A 19975-nucleotide genomic window follows, 5' to 3' on the forward strand; every position below is an offset into this window, starting at 1 on the left:
CCACCCAGTAGGCGGTAAGGAAATTCCCCACCAGCCCCGCGTCGCCATTCCGTTCTCCATGCCATGTGGGACGAATCCTTCTGCAGTCTCCACCCTCACACCCGCGGCTACAATCCATCGGCCATGACGGCGCTACTCGAAATGTGCGGGGATCGGCCGCCCTTGGCCTTCATACACTGTTCCCAGGACGATACTAATCATCTACTCCTTTTCGCCAATATAAATTGCCCCGTGCCCCCTTCCCTCAGTTGGCCATCATGTCTGACTACACGGGCGCGGCAGCACGCCGCCTTTCCCAAATTGGAAATCTCTTGAAATCCAGCCAAAAGGCAATGGCTCTTCCATGGAATCCTGATTCTACCGAGTTCCCCACCAGGAACGAGCTCCTCAAGGTCGACGGTGCACCAGAAGGAGCCGCGTGGGTTTGGGGAAAAGATGACTTTGTTCGTGAGCCCGGCCAGTCCAAGTACCAATCACTCACAGTGCTCGTCAGATCGGAAGACTGAATCTCCTCACCCCCTCGCGTGTCTTGGCCGCCTCAAAGGAAATACGGACCGGAGAAATTGTGCCAGTGAAGTACATATTTCCACATCAGACATCGTCTTCGCTGAAGCTGACGTTGTCGACCAGTCTCCCCCTTAATGTCCCGGAGGTGCCTGCCTTTGAGCGGGAGGCCTTCCAGCATGAGATCAAAACTCTCGTCGAAAACAAAGCGTACGACGACAAGTATTCACTGAACACCCAAAGTGGAACACAGTGGGACGGATTCCGCCATGTACGTCAATTTTCACAAATCTAATCATTGCGCTCGGAGTGTTGCCTCCTCGAAAGCCTATCTCTGAAAGAGCTGGGCCTGGCCTGGCGTCTCCGCTCGGATTCAATCCGAGGCCCCCTTGCAAGAAGCCAGCTAACAAACGGACAGTTTTCCCATCTGCCGACAGGATCCTTTTATAATAACGTATGTTGATTAGTAAATAATTCATCCGCAGCAAGACTGACACCGCATAGACCAAAGGTGACGACATTGTTGGGCCAAACGCCAACCTCAAGTGCTCAATTCACCATTGGGCCGAGCACGGCATCGCCGGTCGAGGTGTTCTAATAGACTACCTCAGCTACGCCAAAAAGAAGGGAATCGAGTACGACCCCTATGACCACTACGAAATCAGCTACGAGGTCAGCCGCCGCCAATTCTCATTCTCCGCACAAGACAACTGACACCAGACCTTGCAGGAGCTGGAAGCGTGCGGCAAAGACCAAGGCCTTGACATCCGCCCGGCGGCGAAAGGCGGCGACATCCAAATCGGCGATATCGTCTTCATCCGGACCGGCTTCGTCGAAGCGTACCACCAAAAGCCGCGCGACGAGCGCAACGCCCTGGCCCAACGGCACTCCGACCTGTCGGCGGAGTCGGGCCAGCGCTGGGCCGGGCTGAAGCAGGAGACGGCCATGCTCGACTGGCTCCACGACTGCTACTTTGCTGCCGTCGCCGGCGACGCGCCGTCCTTTGAGGCGTGGCCCACCCAGTATGGCTGGTATCTGCACGAGTACATCCTCGCTCTCTGGGGGATGCCGCTTGGCGAGATGTTGGATCTGGAGGGACTCGTCCAGAAGTGTAGAGAGCGCAAGCGGTGGACGTTCTTCTTCTCCAGCGCCCCCGCAAACTGTCCCGGTATGTGTCATCTGAATATGAGCATGGAGGCTGGTTGGCTGACTTCTTCCAGGTGGCGTAAGCACGCATGTCAACGGGCACGCCATTTTCTAACGTCGGCAAATTGAGCACTAGGAAAGCCCTTTTCATTCACTTTGGCTTGATCTTATGAAAATTGATGCATCAAATTCAGACAGTACATGATTGAAGTGGGGTGTTCGCACCCAGTGTATCTCGTTACATTCATCGCGGCATTATTTACAAATCGTACATCTCGTCACCAAGCCTGCAACATGTAAATGCTACACAGACACCACCTCATCCTCCCGCTCAGTACTCTTCCAGGAGCACCTTCTTCAATTGGCCAACCTCGGTTTCGTAAGCTTCAATCTTGGCCTGAGAAGTCGCGATCTTGCCCAGCAACCATTGGATCCTCGGCGAGATCTCGTACGGTTGCTTTGGCAGCTCGCCCAAGAGCCGCAGCTCCGTCTCGTACTTGTCAATACTCTTGTTCTCGATCTTGGTTTGTTCGGCCATGATGGCCAAATCAAGTCTCGCTTTGAGCACGCGGTCGTCTGTGAGCTTCTTGAAAGCAGATTGGTACACAGGCTTGCCCGGCTTGATGCTTGTTGGACGCCCATTGGCAGACGAAATGGTGATGAGTTCAGCCTGCTCGAGGGCTTGCAGCACCTGCTCGCCCTCGCTCTTGTACAGGTCGTTGAGCAACATGGCGTTGTATTTGAGCGTCTCTTGCTGCGCCAGCTGCTTGATGAGCAGCCAGGCCTGCTCTGGAGTCCAGCGGCGCGAGCTGCCGTCCAGTCCGGTGATGTAAAGCTTGATGATCTCAGAGGCAGATTGCTCGATGATCTGGCTGACGGCCTTCTTGGGTGTCTCGCCGCCCTTGATACGCCGGGCCAAAAATTCCAAGTCGGTGAGGCGGCCACCAAGGGCAGAAATGCACTCGTCCAGTTCGTTCAGATCCTTGCGACGTTGAGAACGTGTAAGATTCTTGTGCTCTCCGATGGACTCAACGTCGTCTTCATCTGCAGCGTCGAGGTGCTTGATGACGAAGCGTTTGGCAACGTCTGGGGAGCAATCGCTGAGTGATATCTGCCTGAAGACGCGATTAGGCAGAGCCTTGCCCAGAGACTTGCTGAAAGACGAGTCATGCGTCAAGAAGATGACGTGAGCTAGATTGGCGTTGGTGATCCTGGCGGCCCACTCTGAAATCTTGTCAAAGAGAAGACCGTCTTCTTGGCCCTTGTAGAGGAAGTTGTCAATCACAACAACCGGTCTACGCTCCGAATGAGCCTCGAGCCACTCGTCGTCGCTCAGATTCGCATCCTTGTCATCTTTCTTTCGTCCCTCAAGAGCGATACCTCTTAGCGCGTACGAGGTTGTGTTCCAAATTTTGTCCAATTGGCCATCGAGGGTTTCGGAGAACCCAGTCTTGACGCCAGCGGCACCTTGGGCGGCGAGATCGATCATGCCGCTGAAGCTGTTCATCCACGAGAAGACAGGCCTGTAGCCAACTTGACCAGCGGCTGCGCTGATGGTGGCACTTTCGCTACGGGCCTCTTGAATGGGCTTGCAATCAATCGTCACCTTGTGGCGGCGGTGCTTGAGGGCTTCGTCAATGAGCTCCTTCTTTCCAGATCCACGAGGCCCCTGCACGATGATGAAGGTATCGTGGTCCTCCATGAGCCACGCTCGAATTTGGTCAATGTTCTCCTTGCGGTCATCCCAGATGGCATCCATCCCTGCATCATCCTCGGGGTTGTGGCGGAAAGACATCAAATCCGTGGCACGGTGCTTGAACCAAGCGTAGACTTTGTTGTCGCCCAGACTGAATGTCCTTGTGACGTGGGCCTTGACAAAAAACGTGCGAATGGGATCAAAAACGGACACCGTAATGGTACCGATGATGGCAATGAGGGCGGGAATGACGATGCGAGGATGGCCAAGGAGCCAGTCGCGAATCCAGTGCGACTTTCTTCGGGGTTCGTAAGTCAGGCGAATGACAGTTCCAGACTTGCCCCCTCCCTGGTTTTCCAACAGCTTGATGCCATGGAGACAGTTCTTGGCGAGTATGGCTCGCTGGACCAGCGCAAAATCCAAAAAGGCAAACTTGGGCTCCAACTTGCTGTCTGGCGGCTGGGGGATGATATCCTTGAGCTTGCCATAGGGCCTGAAGATGCTGTAGAGCTGCTCCGAAGACAGGGCAGACGCTTCAGTACCCGACTCTGCAGGCAGGTACTCGACCTTGAGACGAGAGCTAGGAAGGCGGTAGAGATCCTCAACCCACGGCTGACCACGCACAAGTCGCGCGCGCATGCGCTGAAATGGGTTCCACCAAGGCTTGATGGGAGATGCCTTGAGATGCTTGATGATTTCGGATTCGATGACGTCGGGGTTGACAGAAGGATCGTGGTTGATTTTGACAAAGGCTCCGCCTTCTTTAAGACGGGGAAGCACTGTCTCGACCTGGACCTGAGCTTTTTGCAATGCGGTGCATTTTTTGAGGACGGCCGTGGGATCAGCAGCAGCAACGTAGGGGCCTTTGAGGTATTTCATCAGGGAGGGAAACCGCTTCTCGCTCTGGAGCGGGAGGCGCATGAGCCACTGGAGCTTGAGAGGGAAGACATCTGAAAGGGTTCAGTTAGTATTGCTTGGCTGCAAGAATGAAGCTGACGACGTACGATCGAAGAACAGAAGGGCCTGGTTGGATTTCTGCAGGCGTATATGGCCAGACTTGTCCTCGCCTGCTTCCAGGGTCGACTTGATCTGTTTCTTGGTGGTGGAAGAGATGCATCTCGTGCCCGCCAGCTCAAGGCCGACGGCGAGGCGACTGGTCCGCAGACCCAGCCTGCCAACGCTGATGTTCATGAGGGGCGTAGAAGTTTTTTCACGACATGGTGACGGCGACGTGGCAGGTCAGAGCCGGTTTTCATGCGCAGGGCAGCGGAGCAGTCGCGGTGGAGGCGGGATCGACATCGAGACCACCCACATGAGAGGCCATAGCAAGCTACGGTACGGTACATGCACGCACTGCGCTTATGGTCCCACTCGCCCGCCCCAGCTGGCCTGTTCCCCAGACACCCGCCATCCCACAACTAAACTCCCGTCGCTGTCCCGGGCTTTGTCTTGAACACACATCTACTGCCCTCCAACCATGTCTTCAAGGTTAGGGATTTCCAGGTGCGGCTTCGCCGTCCATCGCTGCCGGGCCCGAAGCTAACTAATCCTCCTCCACAGATTCAACTCCAACCTCTACCAGCGCGACGCCCGCTCCGCGCTCTTCTCCCCCTATGAGCAGCGGAAAGCATCGCCCTCCCCACATTCGCGACCCTCGAGCAGGCCGTCTTCCGGCGCAGGCTACGGCATCCCCGGCGCCAACGGTCCCGCCTTTTCCGCGTACCCGGGCTCCTCTGGCTCCTCGAGCCAAAACGGCGGCTTCCGCAGCGCGACGCCCAACTCCAAGGGCCAATACAGCGATGCCGTCTTGAGCGAGCTGGAGAGCCAGAATGAGGAAAACTTGGAGGGCATGAGCGCCAAGGTCAAGATGCTCAAGAGCGTGAGTCTGATCTAGAGTACACTGGCGCGCGCGACCATTGTTGACTTGGGCGTCGCAGATTACAACGGCCATCGGAGACGAGATCCGCGACTCGACGGCATTGGCCGAGAAGATGAACAATTCTTTCGACAATACGCGTGTGCGTTTGCGCGGCACAGTGAATCGCATGTTGCGCATGGCCGAGAGGACCGGCGTTGGCTGGAAGGTGTGGCTGGCCTTTTTCGCCGCCGTCATTCTGCTCTTTTGGTACGTGTGGCTATTCTGATGGCCGGACCGCCCATCCCTTTACAACACCATATATTTCACGGGTACGCGCAACAAGAGATATGGGAGCTATGGTTCGCCAAGGCAAAAGAATACAACGCGCAAAAGCACGGCGTTTGGGGTATATTTTGAAGACATAACCTGTAGAGTTTGGAGGCATGCCGGCATCATGCAACTCCTGTATGTAATGTTTTTCGCTCCTTGGAGCACAGTAATTATTTTTCACGGATCCTATACGCCGATTTCATGGATGTCGTAGAACCACGAGGCCCTTTTCAAAGCGAAGAATCCAAACTGTTATCCACGACGCCAATCGGGGCGAGGGGGAGGTTGCATCCACGACGGATTCCCCCTTCCGCGTCCTGCATTTGGACTGCTACTGAGCAAGGACGTACCATCTCCAAGCAGCGAACTCGGGCCGTCACTGAGAAAGCTGCCGCGAGGAGTACCGCGGTTAAGGTTGAAACTGGGAATGCTGTTCTGCTGGGAGGAGCGGGAACGTCTAAACGGATCCGAGCCGTTGGAGTTTGCGTTTCCTGACGTTTGCGACTGTCTTGTTCGTTGGCCGAGCCTGTTGCTACTTCGGAGCTCACTCGAATCGATGTGGATACTGTGCGCCGACTCGTTGATTGTCGACTCCTCTTCGAGCTCGGTATCAGTGTGCTCGTAGCTCCCGGCCTCCATAATCTCGTCGTCGAGGTCTCGTTCGTCTTGCAGGTCGCCCGCCATTTCCGCCTCTTCGCGTTCCACCCATTGCTGCGCATCTTCGAGGTCTTGGCCCTGGTCTTCTGCCAGGAGACTGGCGTCCCCGTACATGCTCTCCTCGTTGAAAGTGACGTCATGGGCTTCTGTCATCTCAGTGACTTCTGGTGCGTCTTCACTCTCTTCCTCGCCGCTGTTGTCCTCTTCGTCGTCGTCGTCCTCGCCGTCATCATCCTCTTCTTCTTCTTCATCGTCGTCGTCTTCACCATCATCCTCGTCGTCGTCGTCCTCATCATCGCTGTCATCCAAGCCACCCTCTGGTATGTCTGCGTCCAAGTCAGGGACCTCGGCGTCGAGGTCTTGGTCGCCACCGTGGGGTTCGGCTGCGGCTTCCTCCTCGGCAGCTCCGCGCTCAATCATTTCCCGTCTCCTCATTTCCTCTTCTCTCTGCTCCTGGGCGTTTGCGAGATCCATCATGGCAGCCTCGCGCTGGGCGAGTATCTCCTGCTCCTCGCGCTCCAAGGCTTCATCCTCGGCGGCCTGGAAAGTTTTTGCGATGCCGGGAGGGCGCAGCCAGCCGGCGCCAAAGCGGCGCACGTTGAGCTTGCGCTGCTCGATTATGTTCTCATCGTTGACCAGGGCGGCGAGAGCGGCAGAGCGAGTGGGCTGGCTGCGGCGATTGCGGTGGGGATGGCCATTGGGACGTTCTTGAAGCTGCTGCAGAAGGTTGTTCTGAGGCGGTGGAGAGTGGGAGGGCAAATGGGGCGAGGAGTGCCACGCGGAGAGGTCCTGGAGCAGGTCAGAGATGGCGATTCCAAATTGGTGTGTTAGACATACCTCGCGCGGAATTATCGGGGGCAGGGAGAGCATGGTGATGTGTGTGTCAGGTAATGTGCAGTTGGATGTTTGTGCAGTGACTTTTCGGAGGGGCAACCAGATGGCGCACGGGCTGGGCAGCAGATCGTCGCAGGGGTCCGGGCAAAACTGACTCGGTAAGCGAAAGAGGCCGAGTCGAGCCAGGGGGCGGGGTGCAGCTCTCTCATCCCTCGCTGACTGAAGATTCCACAACATTGACCTCCGTCACACGCTCACAACAATGGCCACGGCACCGCAGCTCCCTCTCCGCTGCTCCAATTGCTTCGCGCGTGCCTGTCGTACCACGCTTGCTGACCGGCGCACGCCTTAGTTATTGCCGTCCGAAATCCCCCTGAATTCCCCAAGCGCGGATCACTGCTCATCGCCATCAAACGCCGTCACCGTATCCCCAACCGTCCCCACACTTTGCTTCTTCAAATGCTCGCCTTCTCGCCCTGCTTCTTGACCATCACATAAACACTCCAAGCCTTTCTTTTATTTGCCACCACCCCAAACCCAGCTACCTCGCCAGAGCTCCACCAAATACACCCGGCTCCTCATCAACAAGGAAAAAAATGCCTTCTCCCAGCCGCCGCGCCACCAAGCCGAGAAAGTCTCTGCAGGCCCAAATCACGGTGCCTCTGGTTCTGCTCACCGTCTTCCTGGTCCTGCTCTTCTCACCGCTTCTACTCGCCATGCACCCGCAGCCAGTGCAGCCCAAGCCGGCGCCCGTGGCCGAGCAAGTCGTCGCATAAGCCAACACCAACCAACCTCAGTCTGGCGCGAGATGGCAGAGCAAATCTCCCGTCGCAGGGCTCGTGGTGACTGCTTCAACGCGACTATGGAAGCGCGCAATACGAAAAGAGACGACAAGACATCAATTCCACCACAAAGATACACACGAAGAACATAATTACCATTAGCATCAAGCGAAAGAAAAGCAAAAAGCAAACCCTATCCTCGCGCCACTCGAGCATGCTCTCACAACTGCTCGCCTTTTACAAAAACTTCAGAACGTAGCTCTGAGCGCAGGAGCTGTTATCTGATCACCTGCTGCTCCCTTGGTCCATCTCTCGTCCACTCAGGTCAACTGCTCAACGGCACGACCTGAGATCCATCAACACCTGAAAGCATAAGAGCAACACAAAAAAGGCCATCAGACAGAACGACTGGACAGAAAATCCGTGGTGTCAACGCCAACCAAACAATCCATCCGCCTCCTCCACCTCGCACACAAGGGATGCAGAAAAAACGACACTTGACACCTGGCCTGGCGCCTGTCTCATCTTCTCCAGCAATCAGCTGACGCGCAGAGGGAGCTATCTAGCCAGCTAGCCAGCTAGCCAGCTAGCCAGCTAGCCCCCACCCCTTCTCTCCGCCGCGGCGGAAAAAAGGCCAGTCAGATGATCGAGCGGGTCAATCAAGGGAGGCCAAGGGAGGAACGAAGGGGCCGACTTGCTGAGACAGCAAAATAGCCATCCTCATTGAAAAAAAAATTCAAAACGTTTGCAATGCCCACTTGGCTTAAGACGTCTCGCCTTGCCTCATTATATGCTATTCTGTCGGTGCTCTAGCTCAAGCTCAAGCATCACGAACATCAGCCCCCACGCGCCCTCAACTCCCTCATTATGCCATCGAAGTCCAATCTCGTCGTGCCCAAGCCCAAGAAATGACGCGTGACGGCAGACGCGCCGCGCCTACTTACCGTCTAATGGGTGGTCCCCAGGTAGGGCAATTTCCGAATCACGAGAGCCACTCATTCCGCCAATTCTACGTACGTACAGAACACGCCATGATCTAGTCAGCGTACAGAACGGACCAATGATGTGGATGCTTGAAAGCACGCGCGAGTGGTAGGTAGGCGTTGAGGACGATGGCCGACTACGGTATTTGTATAGGCAAGAGGAAGATGGGCGTTGCTGGCTGCTGGTACTGTACTTCGTTTCAAGGCAGGGCGACGTGCGATGATTGAATCCTAGCGCAGAGCAATGAATGTATTGCGCCGCGGTGGTGCTTGGGATACTGTGCTGTTGCTTTGTTCTGTTGTAGATACATGCCGATGCAGTCGGTGGACGAACAGAGTAGCTAGACTCATACTAAATCTTGACTTCCAGTCCATACACACATGCTTATACACCTAACACACAGCTCAGACTCCTCACATCCTCAATGAAGAAATTGCCATCGCGTCGCCATGCCATATCCGCCTACCCGCCAATCCTACCCATCCGCCGTGCTATAGATGCACACAGAAGAGGACGCCAACAACCACATATCGCCACATCATGCATACTCCCACATCACCTACATGTGTACCGCACACCCGTGCCTGTTTTCGTCAGCGCACGCAACACATATATATACACACATCGGAAAACCTAGCGCAAGCCACCATCACAGCAAGTGCACAAAGGACGAGACTCCCTAGGTCTAATGCAGCAGCAGATGATTGCTCACTAAGCGTAGCTCTTGTAGTAAATAAATACTCCCTAGACGCAATCTCATGTTGCCACGAGGTCTGTCGCATTTCTTTCGACACCTAACGTGCCATCATGGTGCGATGAATCCCCAGATCGCCTGCCTCTCGCCTCTCGTCTCTCGCCCGCGACCCACACCACGCGGACGTACCCACACCACGCAGCGCAACTCCGACAACGGCGGCCGGTGGCCAATCAAGCCGAGCGACCTCGCAACATGCGTGCCTAATCAACCCAACCACCTCAGTAACCTCCGACAACATGGAAAAACTTTTCACACGCTTTGCTGCGGTGTCTGCTGCTGTTGAGACACGTAGAGCACGCAATCGGAGAAGGAGAAGATGAGACGAGGAAGAGGAAGATGAAGAAGAGGAAAGAAAAGGTGGGTGGAATGTAGCCTTGTATTTTTCTCGATAAACCCGGTTCCGTCTCGATATCGCCCAAGCCAAGCAGTATGAACCGAACGCACGCACGCACGCACGCACGCAAGCAAGCCAGCCGGCAAGAAACAGCAAGAAAGCAAGCCAAGAAAGAGTTTTTAGTCTTTTAACCCATGAGCAGCGTCCCGTTGAAAACGAAGAAGAAAAGGGCAGGAGCAAGACCATGAGCAAGAGCAAGGGCAAGGTAGTAGCAGCAAAGAGCAATGATAAAGAGAGCAGCAGCAAAGAGGGCAGAAACGACTCGCAAGCAAAAGCAGAAACCTACCATTTACTACCGTCGCTGTACAACTATCAAGATTGGTCGGAGAAGAAGAGTGGGAAAAAAGAAGAGAAAAGAGTAGAGGTTCCGCAGGGTATCGTAAGCGTAGAGATTCGTCCAAGTCCAAGGGAGGAGACACAGGCATGCGCGCGCGCGCGCACGCCGCAAGAAAAAGGTTCATCGAGTTTCCGAGCGGTCGGTTGGCCGAATGGTCCCCTCTCAGGCCGAAGCAGTGATGAGCTCACGAGGGGCAGTCTCGCCCTTGCCCAGCAGCTCGTACGGAGGCCGCTTGACGATGCCGCCGGTGACGGGGAGCTGCGTGCCCACACCCGTCAAGAAGGTGTCGACGTCGCGAGCGCACATGCGACCCTCGTTGATGCCCCAGACAATGAGCGACTGGCCGCGACGGCAGTCACCCGCCGCGAAGACGCCGGGGACGTTGGTGTTGTAGTGGCCTGGAGAGGTCTTGACGTTCTTGCGAGCATCCTTTTCAATCTCCTCTCCAAGCAAGCGAGCCTCGGGGCCCAGGAAACCCATGGAGAGCAGGACAAGGTCGGCCGGGAAGAATTGTTCGCTGCCCTCGACCTGTTTCATGTCCCAACCACCAGTGGCACTCTTGGTCCACTCGACGCGAACCGTGTTGATGCCCTTGACTTTGCCATTGCCGTCTTCGACAAATTCCTTGGACATGACGCAGTATTCGCGCGGGTCTCTGCCCATGTGGGTCTTGACTTCAGAGTGACCGTAGTCGACGCGGTAGATGCGAGGCCACTGGGGCCAAGGGTTGTCGTTTGCACGCTCCGGCGGAGGCTGAGGCAACAGCTCAAAGTTGGTGACAGACTTGGCACCGTGGCGGACAGAGGTGCCGATGCAGTCGTTGCCCGTGTCACCGCCACCAATGACGACGACGTGCTTGTCCTTGGCAGAAATGTAGGACCCGTCAGCGAGGTTGGAGTCCAGGAGAGACTTGGTGTTCTTGTGGAGGAACTCCATGGCGTAGTGGACGCCCTCGAGGTTGCGCCCTGGGATGGGGAGGTCGCGAGCAACAGTGGCGCCAGTGGCAATGACGACGGCGTCGTTGCTAGCCCTGAGGGACTCGAGCGTGACATCGCCCTCGCCGACCGCAACACCCGTGACAAAGTTGATTCCTTCAGCGGCCATGAAGTCAACACGGCGCTGGACCACCTTTTTGTCAAGCTTCATGTTGGGAATACCATACATAAGCAGACCGCCAACACGGTCAGCCCGCTCGTAGACGGTGACGCTGTGGCCGGCCCTGTTGAGCTGGTCGGCAGCCGCAAGACCGGCAGGACCAGATCCGATGATGGCGACCTGCTTGCCGCTGCGGACACTGGGCGGGTTCGGAATCATCCAGCCCATCTCAAAGCCACGGTCAATGATGGCGCACTCGATAGACTTGATACCGACAGGATCCTCGTTGATGCCCAGGACGCAGGCGCCCTCACATGGAGCTGGGCAAACACGACCAGTGAACTCGGGGAAGTTGTTGGTCATTAGCAGACGCTTAAGCGCATCTTGCCATTGATTAGCAAACACCAATTCATTCCATTTGGGGATGATGTTGCTGATCGGGCAGCCAGTGTCCGATTGACAGAAGGGAACGCCGCAGTCCATGCAGCGCGCGGTCTGGTACTTGAGCTCGTCATCACTAAGACGGTTCGACAGCTCCTGCCAATCGCGAGTGCGAGTCTTGGGGTTGCGGTACTTTTCGGCGTGGCGCTTGTACTTCATGAAGCCCCGCGTCTTGTCAAGGACAAGAGCGGAACGCTTCTTCTCAGCCTTGGCATCCCCGACGCTCTCTTCAATGTCGAGAAGGTCGCTCTTCTTCTTGTGCGTCTCCTCCTGCTTCTTCTTCCTGCTGTCTTCGTGCGCAGCGCGGACAGGGTTGCCGGGAAGGATGGGAAGAGGGTATTGCTGCTTCTTGGTCTCAGCAGCCTTGGCAGCCTCCTCCTCGAGGACGCGCTTGTAGTCCGTTGGCAGGACCTTGACGAAGCGGGGAAGAGCGCGAGTAAAGTCGAGCAGGATGCGCGCGGCAAGCTCCGAGCCAGTGTAGTGGTGGTGGTCCTCGATGAGACCACGAAGGAAGGCGATTTCGGTGGGGTCTTCAATACCAGAAATCTCAACCATCTCCTGGTTGACCTTGCTCTCAAAGTCGTGGTACATGTCCAGAACGTAGGCGATACCACCAGACATACCGGCCGCAAAGTTTCGTCCCGTCGGACCAAGGATGAGAACACGACCTCCTGTCATGTACTCGCAACAGTGGTCACCAACACCCTCGACAACTGCGGTGACGCCCGAGTTGCGGACCGCGAAACGCTCAGCAGCGACACCTCGGAAGAAGCAGGTTCCCCGGGTCGCTCCGTACAGACAGACGTTGCCAATCAGGACGTTCTCCTCGGCCTTGAATACGGCGGACCGCGGAGGATAGATGATGAGACGGCCACCGGACAAGCCCTTTCCGACGTAGTCGTTCGCGTCACCCTCAAGCTCAAGCGTTGCACCCGGAGCCAGGTACGCGCCGAAAGACTGACCAGCAGAACCCTTGATAGTCGCGTGGATGGTGTCCTGCGGAAGGCCGGCCTCACCATACCTCTTGCTGATTTGATAGGACAAGGAGGCTCCAAGTGCGCGGTCAGTGTTGACAATGTCGCACTCGATGCGAGTGGGCAGCCCCTTCTCAAGCGCAAGTTCAGACTCGGCAATGAGCTTGTTGTCTAGGCGAACGTGGAGCCTGTGGTCTTGCTTGCGAACATTATACGTAGCAACACCCGGTCGAAGGGTGTGAGCCGGCGTGAGAATCAGAGAAAGGTCAATGTTTTCAGTCTTGGGAGTGCGCAGGTCGTCGCGCAACCGAAGAACCTCGCAACGGCCAACCATCTCGTTGATGGTGCGGAAACCAAGCTTGGCCATGATGGCACGGAGCTCGTTGGCGACGTAGTAGAAGAAGTTGATGACGTGCTCTGGCGTGCCTTGGAACTTCTTCCTGAGCTCTGGGTCCTGGGTTGCGATACCTACGGGGCAAGTGTTCAAGTCTACCAATCGTCAGCTCCTTTCGAGTCAACTCAGTCTGTCCGCCGGAAATACTTACGGCACTTTCTCATCATGATGCAACCCATGGCGATCAGGGGCGTGGTTGCGAAACCCCATTCTTCAGCACCGAGCAGCGTGGCAATAGCCATGTCGCGTCCAGTGCGGATCTGGCCGTCTGTCTGCACGATGACACGGCCGCGGAGGTCGTTGAGCACCAGCGTTTGATGGGTCTCAGCCAATCCGAGCTCCCACGGAAGACCGGCGTACTTGATGCCAGTCCAGCGAGAAGCGCCAGTGCCACCATCGTGGCCAGAAATGAGGATGTGGTCGGCTTTGGCCTTGGCGACACCGGACGCAACAATACCGACACCAGTCTCAGAGACAAGCTTGACGGAGACGCGAGACCGCGGGTTCGAGCACTTGAGGTCGTAGATGAGCTGCTTCAAGTCCTCGATGGAGTAAATGTCGTGGTGAGGCGGGGGCGAAATCAGACCGACACCAGGGGTGGAGTGACGAGTCTTTGCAATTGGACCCGACACCTTGTGACCGGGCAGCTCACCACCTTCTCCGGGCTTAGCACCCTGCGCCATTTTGATCTGGAGCTCATCGGCATCGGCCAGGTATGCACTGGTGACTCCGAATCGACCAGACGCGACCTGCTTGATGGCAGACCTCATAGTGTCACCATTGTCCATGCGCAGACTGCGCTCCGCGTCCTCACCACCCTCGCCAGTGTTGGACTTGCCTCCCAGGCGATTCATGGCAACGGCAAGTGTCGAGTGAGACTCCATCGAGATGGATCCGTACGACATGGCACCCGTGACGCAACGCCGCACAATCTCAGTCCATGGCTCAACCTGCTCGATGGGAACGGGGTTGCACTCGTCGAAGTTGAAGTCCAGAAGGCCACGGAGCGTGCAGTCCTTGATGCGCTCATACTCAGTCCGGGAGTACGCTTCATAGGACTTGTCATTCTTGGTCCTCACAGCGTCCTGGATGTTTGCGATGGCCGTGGGGTCGTTGACGTGCGGTTCGCCACCGTCTCTCCAGTGGTACTCGCCCGTCTCGGCGAGACCGGGAACCTCCACAATGGCGCGGCTTGGGAAACCCTTGTCGTGGAGAGCGAAAGCGTCCTGAGCAATGAGCTCAAAGGTCATTCCCTTGATACGGCTTGCCGTGCCGGTGAAGCAACGGTCAACCACAGCGTCGTCGATACCGAGGGCTTCGAAAATTTGAGCGCCCTTGTAGCTTTGCAATGTGGAGATACCCATCTTGCTCATGACCTTGAGGATACCACCGTCGCAAGAGTGCTTGTAGTTTTCGATGAGCTGCTTGGGCTCAATCTTCTTGCGGATGAGCTTCTCGCGGTGCATCTTCAGGATGCATTCGATGGCAAGGTACGGGCAAATGGCATCAGCACCGTAGCCGACAAGCACACACATGTGGTGAACCTCGCGAGCCTCAGCCGTCTCGACAATGAGGGCAGCCTGAGACCGCCACCGGTTCTTGACGAGATGATGGTGGACCATACCAGTGGCCAGCAGAGCAGACACCGGAATGCGATCCGCGGAAACGTCTCGGTCCGAGAGGATCAGGATACTCTTGCCGGCCTCGATACCCTCAGTCGCGGCATCGCAGATCCGGTCAAGCGCCTCGAGGTAGCCCTGGACGCCGTCCTTCTTGGGGAACGTTATGTCGATGACTTGCGAAGACCAGTCCGAGTGCACCGCGTTGATGTTCTTAAGAGCGTTGAACTCTTCGATAGACAGGATCGGCGAAGGGAGCAAGAGCCTGTGGGCCTGCGTCTCGTTCATCTCCAACAGGTTGCCCTGAGGACCGACGTAGCACTCCAAGGACATGACGATGGCCTCACGGATAGGATCAATGGGCGGGTTTGTGACCTGGGCAAAGAGCTGGCGGAAGTACTCGTAGAGAAGTCGAGGCTGCTGTGCAAGACAGGCCAGCGGAGCATCGTTACCCATCGAACCGAGAGCCTCCTTCGAATCGGCCGCCATTGGGCCCAAAAGCAGCGAGACCTGCTCAAGCGAGTATCCGAAAGCCTTAAGACGAGGGTCTTCCTGCACTCGTGTTTCACTAATGGTGTGAGACAGATCAACTCCCTTTTGCGAAAGCGTGTTGTAGACGCCGTCCATGGTAATCAAGTACTTGTCGATCCATGTCCTAAAGTCGCGTCGGTTGGCCACGGTCGCCTTGAGCTCCGAATCGTCCACGATCCTTCCGGCAACGGTGTCGACGAGGAGCATCCTACCCGGCTGAAGACGACCCTTTTGGACGACGCGCTCGGGGTCGATGTTGATGGTGCCGACCTCCGAGGCACAAATGATGCGGTCGTCGTCGGTAACGTAGAAGCGGCATGGACGCAGACCGTTGCGGTCAAGGTTGGCACCGCAGTATCTGCCGTCGGCAAAAGTGAAGAGCGCAGGACCATCCCAAGGCTCCATCATGCAGCCGGCCCACTCGTAGAAAGCCTGCTTCGCCGGGTCCATGGCGTGGTTGCCTTGCCACGCCTCGGGAACCATCAGCATCACAGCCTCAGGGAGCGAGAGGACTCCATTGATGGTCAGGAGCTCGAGAACATTGTCGAATGCGGCCGAGTCGGAGCCACCATCCTCGATGATGGGGAAGAGAAGCTCCAGCTCGTCACCAAAGAGGTCGGACTTGAGGTTGCCCTCGCGAGCCCTCATCCAATTCTTGTTGCCGCGCAGCGTGTTGATCTCACCGTTGTGAGCGGCCCACCTCAGAGGTTGAGCACGGTCCCAACTGGGGAAAGTGTTTGTCGAGAAACGAGAGTGAACAAGGGCAAAGTGGCCCTCGTAGTCAACATTGACTAAATCGTGGTAATATTCGTAGACTTGCACGGGCGCAAGCTGACCCTTGTAGACGATGTTTTTGTTGCTCAGAGAGCAAAGGTAAAACCAATTGTGCAGACCAATAACGTGCGTTGCCCTCTTGCGCAGCACATAGAGCTGCCTCTCAAAATAGGCCTCGTCAAACTCATCAGAGTACGTCTCCTTTGGCGCGTTCCCCGGCCCGTACGCATCCCTGGCCACGACAAACGGCTGCAGAATGATGGGCTCGCGAGAGAGGGCGGCCGGACCCAGCAGCGAAGAGTCCTTGGGGACCTCGCGCCAACCAAGCACGCGCAGCCCAAGAGAATCGGCAACTTCCTCGAACGTGGCAATCGTCTCCTTCAATATCTCCGTGTCCGGCTTGAAGAACAAGTTGCCCGCGGCATACTGTCCCTGGGGAGGGAGCTTGATGCCCTGCTCGCGCTCAAAGTTCTTGACGAAGAACTTGTGAGGGATCGAGGTCATGACACCGGCACCGTCGCCGTCTCTGGCGTCTGAGCCAACAGCACCGCGGTGGGTCATGTTGCACAGAAGGTTGCGGGCTGTAAACGCGACTGCATTAGCTCACGAACGGTTGGTGTGGAAGAATGCGGATTTTACCATCGCTGACGATTTTGTGGCTTGCAATGCCCTTGATCTGGCTACACAGGTGTTAGTGGGTGGTGGGTGGCAAGGACCAGACGAACCACTTACGCAGCAAAGCCTACTCCACACGCATCTTTCTCCAATTCGGGGTCGTACAGACCCTGCTTTTTAGGCAGAGCGCCGGCCCATGATTTGTTTTCCTCGTCGTTTTGGTAATTGTATACGCTCACTGAAGGATATTCTTCCTCGAACTCAGGGGTACATTGCTTTGTGTCCTCTGTGAACGTAACCCGACCCATAGCTTCGGCTGGATGCCGAATGACTGCGCTCAGGTGGGTGACGGCAGAGGCGAAGATTGCTGGTGGGTGCGAAAGGTGGGCTTGGTCGGAGGTAGGGCCGCCTGGGAGGGGGGGTTATTGTCAACAGGAATTCCTTTGTGCCGTCGGGGCGGCGGTGGGAGTGGCAGAGGTAAAGAGCTTGGGAGTGTCGCGGAGTGCAGCAGGGGAGCGAGCGGCAATGACGGCAATGGCGCGCGGCGAGGGAGAAGCAGACAGAGAGGGATGGGCGCAATGGATGATGTCGTGGTGGTGGAGGGTTGTGGATTTTTGGGCCGAGGCGAGGCGACGCGATAAGGGCTTGGGCGGATGGGATGGATGGTGGCTAGCCCAAGACGGAAAGGGAAGGCGCAGGGCGTCGGGCGGAGGCGTGCGAGATGTGGCGTGGAGAGGAGAGGTGGGTGGCTTACCTGTGATGGTGGGATCAGGATGGTGTCGAGCAGAGGGTGCAGAAGGGAAGGGAGGGCGGAAGGCGGACGAGTTTATGAGGGCTTGGTGGTGGTGGAGAAGTGGACAAGACGCTTAGCATCTGGGCGGCTGTCATTGGACCATCAGGACAGGACATATCATGGATTCGGTCATCTAACACGGTGCTGTAAGCCATGTACTGTATCGTGTGGCGGGCCGGCGGCCGAGAGGGAGAGACGACGTCGACAATTATTTCTTGTCGCGTCGTCGTTCGTTTCGTTCCGAGAGTTCCCTGAGGATTGGGCGAGTTGGCGCTGGGGTGGTGCTGGCGTGGACCCCAGTGTGCGTTATGGCCGGCGTGCCATTGGCTGCAGGGCGGCGTGCCTGCAAATCATGGCGGCGCTCCCTGTCACGGCGCCCGTCAGAGCTGTAATTCTTCTTCGTCATCTGCTCTTATCGACCACCGCACCGCACCGCACCGCACCGCACCACCTCAGCCAGACTCCAGCTTTTGGTTGTTCACCACGGTCGACAGAGGCACTGAGGTGGCCAATTGCACCGTCGCCGTCGTCAGCATCCCCTCCACTCTTGGATCCCCGGCGCCCACTGCAAATCCATGACTCAATCGCCAGTGCTCCCCCACGTTTCTCCTCCGCATCATGTCCGACATCGCCCCGGACCATTGCGGACTCGACCTGCCCTCCTCCGAAGCCGCTCACCACCACCACCATCGGTCATGCGCCGCTGGAAAGGTAGGATCCAGGGTCCCGCAAACCTTCGTCCAGACAAGGTGCTCCTTCGCATCTACTTTGCCTCATCATGGCCTCTCTGCGGCGCGAAACCCGTTGCTCGCCCACGCCCTGCTCTCTTCCGTCAGCCCCTACCGACCTACACCGTCGGGTACAACCGCTTCCACCTGGCCTCAGCCAGCTAGCTACTCTGCGCTGCGAACCCTCCCGCCGCGATTGCTTGATCGAATGGCCTAGCCTATTGATCATGGCGCCCCAGCCCGACTGCCACGGCCAAAAAGACCTTCATTTCCACCTCCAACCTCAATGATCCTTGCTGCCCCATGGATGTGCAGATCCCACATCGCTGCCAGGATGAGCTGCATGCTTCCGAGCATCCTCGCCCAGCCAGCCCAACCTAGTCATTCTCCATGATCCACCATCAACTTTTACCTTCACCAGTCGTCCTCCACCACTGCCTCGGCAATTCCACAGCTCCAAACTCAATCTTTTTCCATCCTTTTTCCATCTGCCAAGTGCCTTCTTCCGCACACCGGGCGCAACGTGCAGCGTTGCATCGGTTGAGACCGTTCCGACGCCAAGTGGCCTGCCTGCTCGTCAAGCTTCACAAATCTGGTGGCCTAATGCCCTTTTGCCTGTGCCGTGCTGGCCAAGGCCCGTCGGCGACGACCAGACGAGTTGTTGTCCTCTTTTTGCCTCGCTGGGGTCCTCCCAGCCGAATACAGCCTTAAATAGCCAGCAAAGGCAGATTGCAAGGTGAGCTCGAACAGGGAGACGTCGAATTGACTTCTCCTCGGCGCCAGTGCCGCCCACTGACCGACCTTACATGAAGACATGAGCCACAATCGACCATTGACTTTGAAACCTCTGGCTGCGCAGATCTTTCATCCGTTCAGGAGTTGACATAGTCGAACACCGTCTTCCAATGCTGAACCGATGGAGCTCCACACGCTGAAGACTGACCTGAAAACAACCCTCTCGCGGTCGACCATCCTTAATATTTGGCCTCGCAGACCCTTGTCGTCACGGAGATATGCCGCGAATTACCGGACTCGGAAACGACAACCGGCACAAGCGGTACAAGCACGTCACACTTGCAGCCGCAAATATTCATCAGACAGATGAAGAAGAAAAACCACACTAGAACGAAGTCCTACCAGCATACAAGAATACCAGCAGTAAAAAGCACTGCACTCAAGAGGCAGTTACAAACATCGCTCCCACCCCATCTAATCCTAACCGCCCATAGAAACAGAGAGAGAAAGAAAAATGACAGAGAGCCATAGTATTCACCAGCGCAGCACGAGCAGGACAAACTGAACAAAAGACACATCAGAAAAGCACCACCGCAGCGTCAGCTCACAACAAACAGAGTAGAGCAGAAGCACGACGCACGTACAAGGCCAGCCACTACCTGTAGCAAAGGAAGGCAGTCATTCAACACTTCTCTACTGACCTACCAACCTACTTGACACAGCAGTTGTCGGCATGTTACCCGAAAGCCGGCTGGAAGAGTATAGGAAAACCAAAACAAGAGTGGAATACCCATATAGGGTCCACAGTACACGGCGCACCATCGGATGTTCGAATATCAGCTGTAGGTAGGACGGGTAGGATAGCTAATCAGCGCTGCACATCCTTGTACGCAGCACAAAACAGATAGAGAGACTCTACATTACACTCTAAACATCTTTTCTTACCTCTCCCACATTTATCTTCTTTCCTCTACTCCACTCCCGTGCAAGTTGGAAG

At 56.4% G+C, this 19975-nt stretch overlaps 6 protein-coding genes across 6 annotated transcripts; 2 read left to right on the top strand and 4 right to left on the bottom strand.

The window, feature by feature from the left end:
- The first annotated feature begins 71 nt into the window (after positions 1-71).
- On the top strand, positions 72-1938 carry J3D65DRAFT_623228 (uncharacterized protein). The gene is made up of 7 exons (XM_066800142.1): positions 72-443; positions 494-576; positions 631-775; positions 923-958; positions 1009-1176; positions 1234-1672; positions 1725-1938. Exons 1-7 carry the CDS (start codon positions 258-260, stop codon positions 1763-1765), a joined length of 1098 nt encoding a protein of 365 aa, XP_066656505.1. The 5' UTR covers positions 72-257; the 3' UTR covers positions 1766-1938.
- On the bottom strand, positions 1834-4664 carry J3D65DRAFT_651230 (RNA12 protein-domain-containing protein). The gene is made up of 2 exons (XM_066802441.1): positions 4351-4664; positions 1834-4296 (listed from the first exon to the last, which is right to left on the bottom strand). Exons 1-2 carry the CDS (start codon positions 4535-4537, stop codon positions 1982-1984), a joined length of 2502 nt encoding a protein of 833 aa, XP_066656506.1. The 5' UTR covers positions 4538-4664; the 3' UTR covers positions 1834-1981.
- Positions 4665-4757: 93 nt separating this feature from the next.
- J3D65DRAFT_623240 (uncharacterized protein) lies at positions 4758-5739 on the top strand. The gene is made up of 3 exons (XM_066800143.1): positions 4758-4834; positions 4907-5225; positions 5284-5739. Exons 1-3 carry the CDS (start codon positions 4824-4826, stop codon positions 5488-5490), a joined length of 537 nt encoding a protein of 178 aa, XP_066656507.1. The 5' UTR covers positions 4758-4823; the 3' UTR covers positions 5491-5739.
- Positions 5537-7094, bottom strand: J3D65DRAFT_623241 (uncharacterized protein). Its single transcript, XM_066800144.1, has 2 exons — positions 7029-7094; positions 5537-6980 (listed from the first exon to the last, which is right to left on the bottom strand). The coding sequence occupies exons 1-2, from the start codon at positions 7059-7061 to the stop codon at positions 5787-5789; spliced, it is 1227 nt and encodes a 408-aa protein (XP_066656508.1). The 5' UTR covers positions 7062-7094; the 3' UTR covers positions 5537-5786.
- Positions 7095-9466: 2372 nt separating this feature from the next.
- J3D65DRAFT_351616 (uncharacterized protein) lies at positions 9467-10284 on the bottom strand. The gene has a single exon (XM_066795544.1). The coding sequence runs from the start codon at positions 10126-10128 to the stop codon at positions 9586-9588; it is 543 nt and encodes a 180-aa protein (XP_066656509.1). The 5' UTR covers positions 10129-10284; the 3' UTR covers positions 9467-9585.
- J3D65DRAFT_351645 (uncharacterized protein) lies at positions 10285-17047 on the bottom strand. The gene is made up of 3 exons (XM_066795545.1): positions 16840-17047; positions 13335-16787; positions 10285-13278 (listed from the first exon to the last, which is right to left on the bottom strand). Exons 2-3 carry the CDS (start codon positions 16666-16668, stop codon positions 10442-10444), a joined length of 6171 nt encoding a protein of 2056 aa, XP_066656510.1. The 5' UTR covers positions 16669-16787; positions 16840-17047; the 3' UTR covers positions 10285-10441.
- Positions 17048-19975: the final 2928 nt, after the last annotated feature.

Source organism: Phyllosticta citribraziliensis (genome assembly GCF_038025025.1).
Source record: "Phyllosticta citribraziliensis strain CPC 17464 chromosome Unknown J3D65scaffold_5, whole genome shotgun sequence".
Taxonomy (NCBI): domain Eukaryota; kingdom Fungi; phylum Ascomycota; class Dothideomycetes; order Botryosphaeriales; family Phyllostictaceae; genus Phyllosticta; species Phyllosticta citribraziliensis.

Bases quoted from the DNA above. Each gene is read 5' to 3' on its own strand.
- J3D65DRAFT_623228 (XM_066800142.1), top strand. From the start codon at position 258: ATGTCTGACTACACGGGCGCGGCAGCACGCCGCCTTTCCCAAATTGGA. The intron at 444-493 runs GTTCGTGAGCCC...AGTGCTCGTCAG, and splicing joins TTTGGGGAAAAGATGACTTT to ATCGGAAGACTGAATCTCCT. The intron at 1,177-1,233 runs GTCAGCCGCCGC...CAGACCTTGCAG, and splicing joins ACTACGAAATCAGCTACGAG to GAGCTGGAAGCGTGCGGCAA.
- J3D65DRAFT_651230 (XM_066802441.1), bottom strand. From the start codon at position 4,537: ATGAACATCAGCGTTGGCAGGCTGGGTCTGCGGACCAGTCGCCTCGCC. The intron at 4,297-4,350 runs GTACGTCGTCAG...GAACCCTTTCAG, and splicing joins GGCCCTTCTGTTCTTCGATC to ATGTCTTCCCTCTCAAGCTC.
- J3D65DRAFT_623240 (XM_066800143.1), top strand. The intron at 5,226-5,283 runs GTGAGTCTGATC...TGGGCGTCGCAG, and splicing joins AGGTCAAGATGCTCAAGAGC to ATTACAACGGCCATCGGAGA.
- J3D65DRAFT_623241 (XM_066800144.1), bottom strand. From the start codon at position 7,061: ATGCTCTCCCTGCCCCCGATAATTCCGCGCGAG. The intron at 6,981-7,028 runs GTATGTCTAACA...GACCTGCTCCAG, and splicing joins CCCCGATAATTCCGCGCGAG to GACCTCTCCGCGTGGCACTC.
- J3D65DRAFT_351616 (XM_066795544.1), bottom strand. From the start codon at position 10,128: ATGGTCTTGCTCCTGCCCTTTTCTTCTTCGTTTTCAACGGGACGCTGC.
- J3D65DRAFT_351645 (XM_066795545.1), bottom strand. From the start codon at position 16,668: ATGACCCACCGCGGTGCTGTTGGCTCAGACGCCAGAGACGGCGACGGT. The intron at 13,279-13,334 runs GTAAGTATTTCC...GACGATTGGTAG, and splicing joins CATCATGATGAGAAAGTGCC to ACTTGAACACTTGCCCCGTA.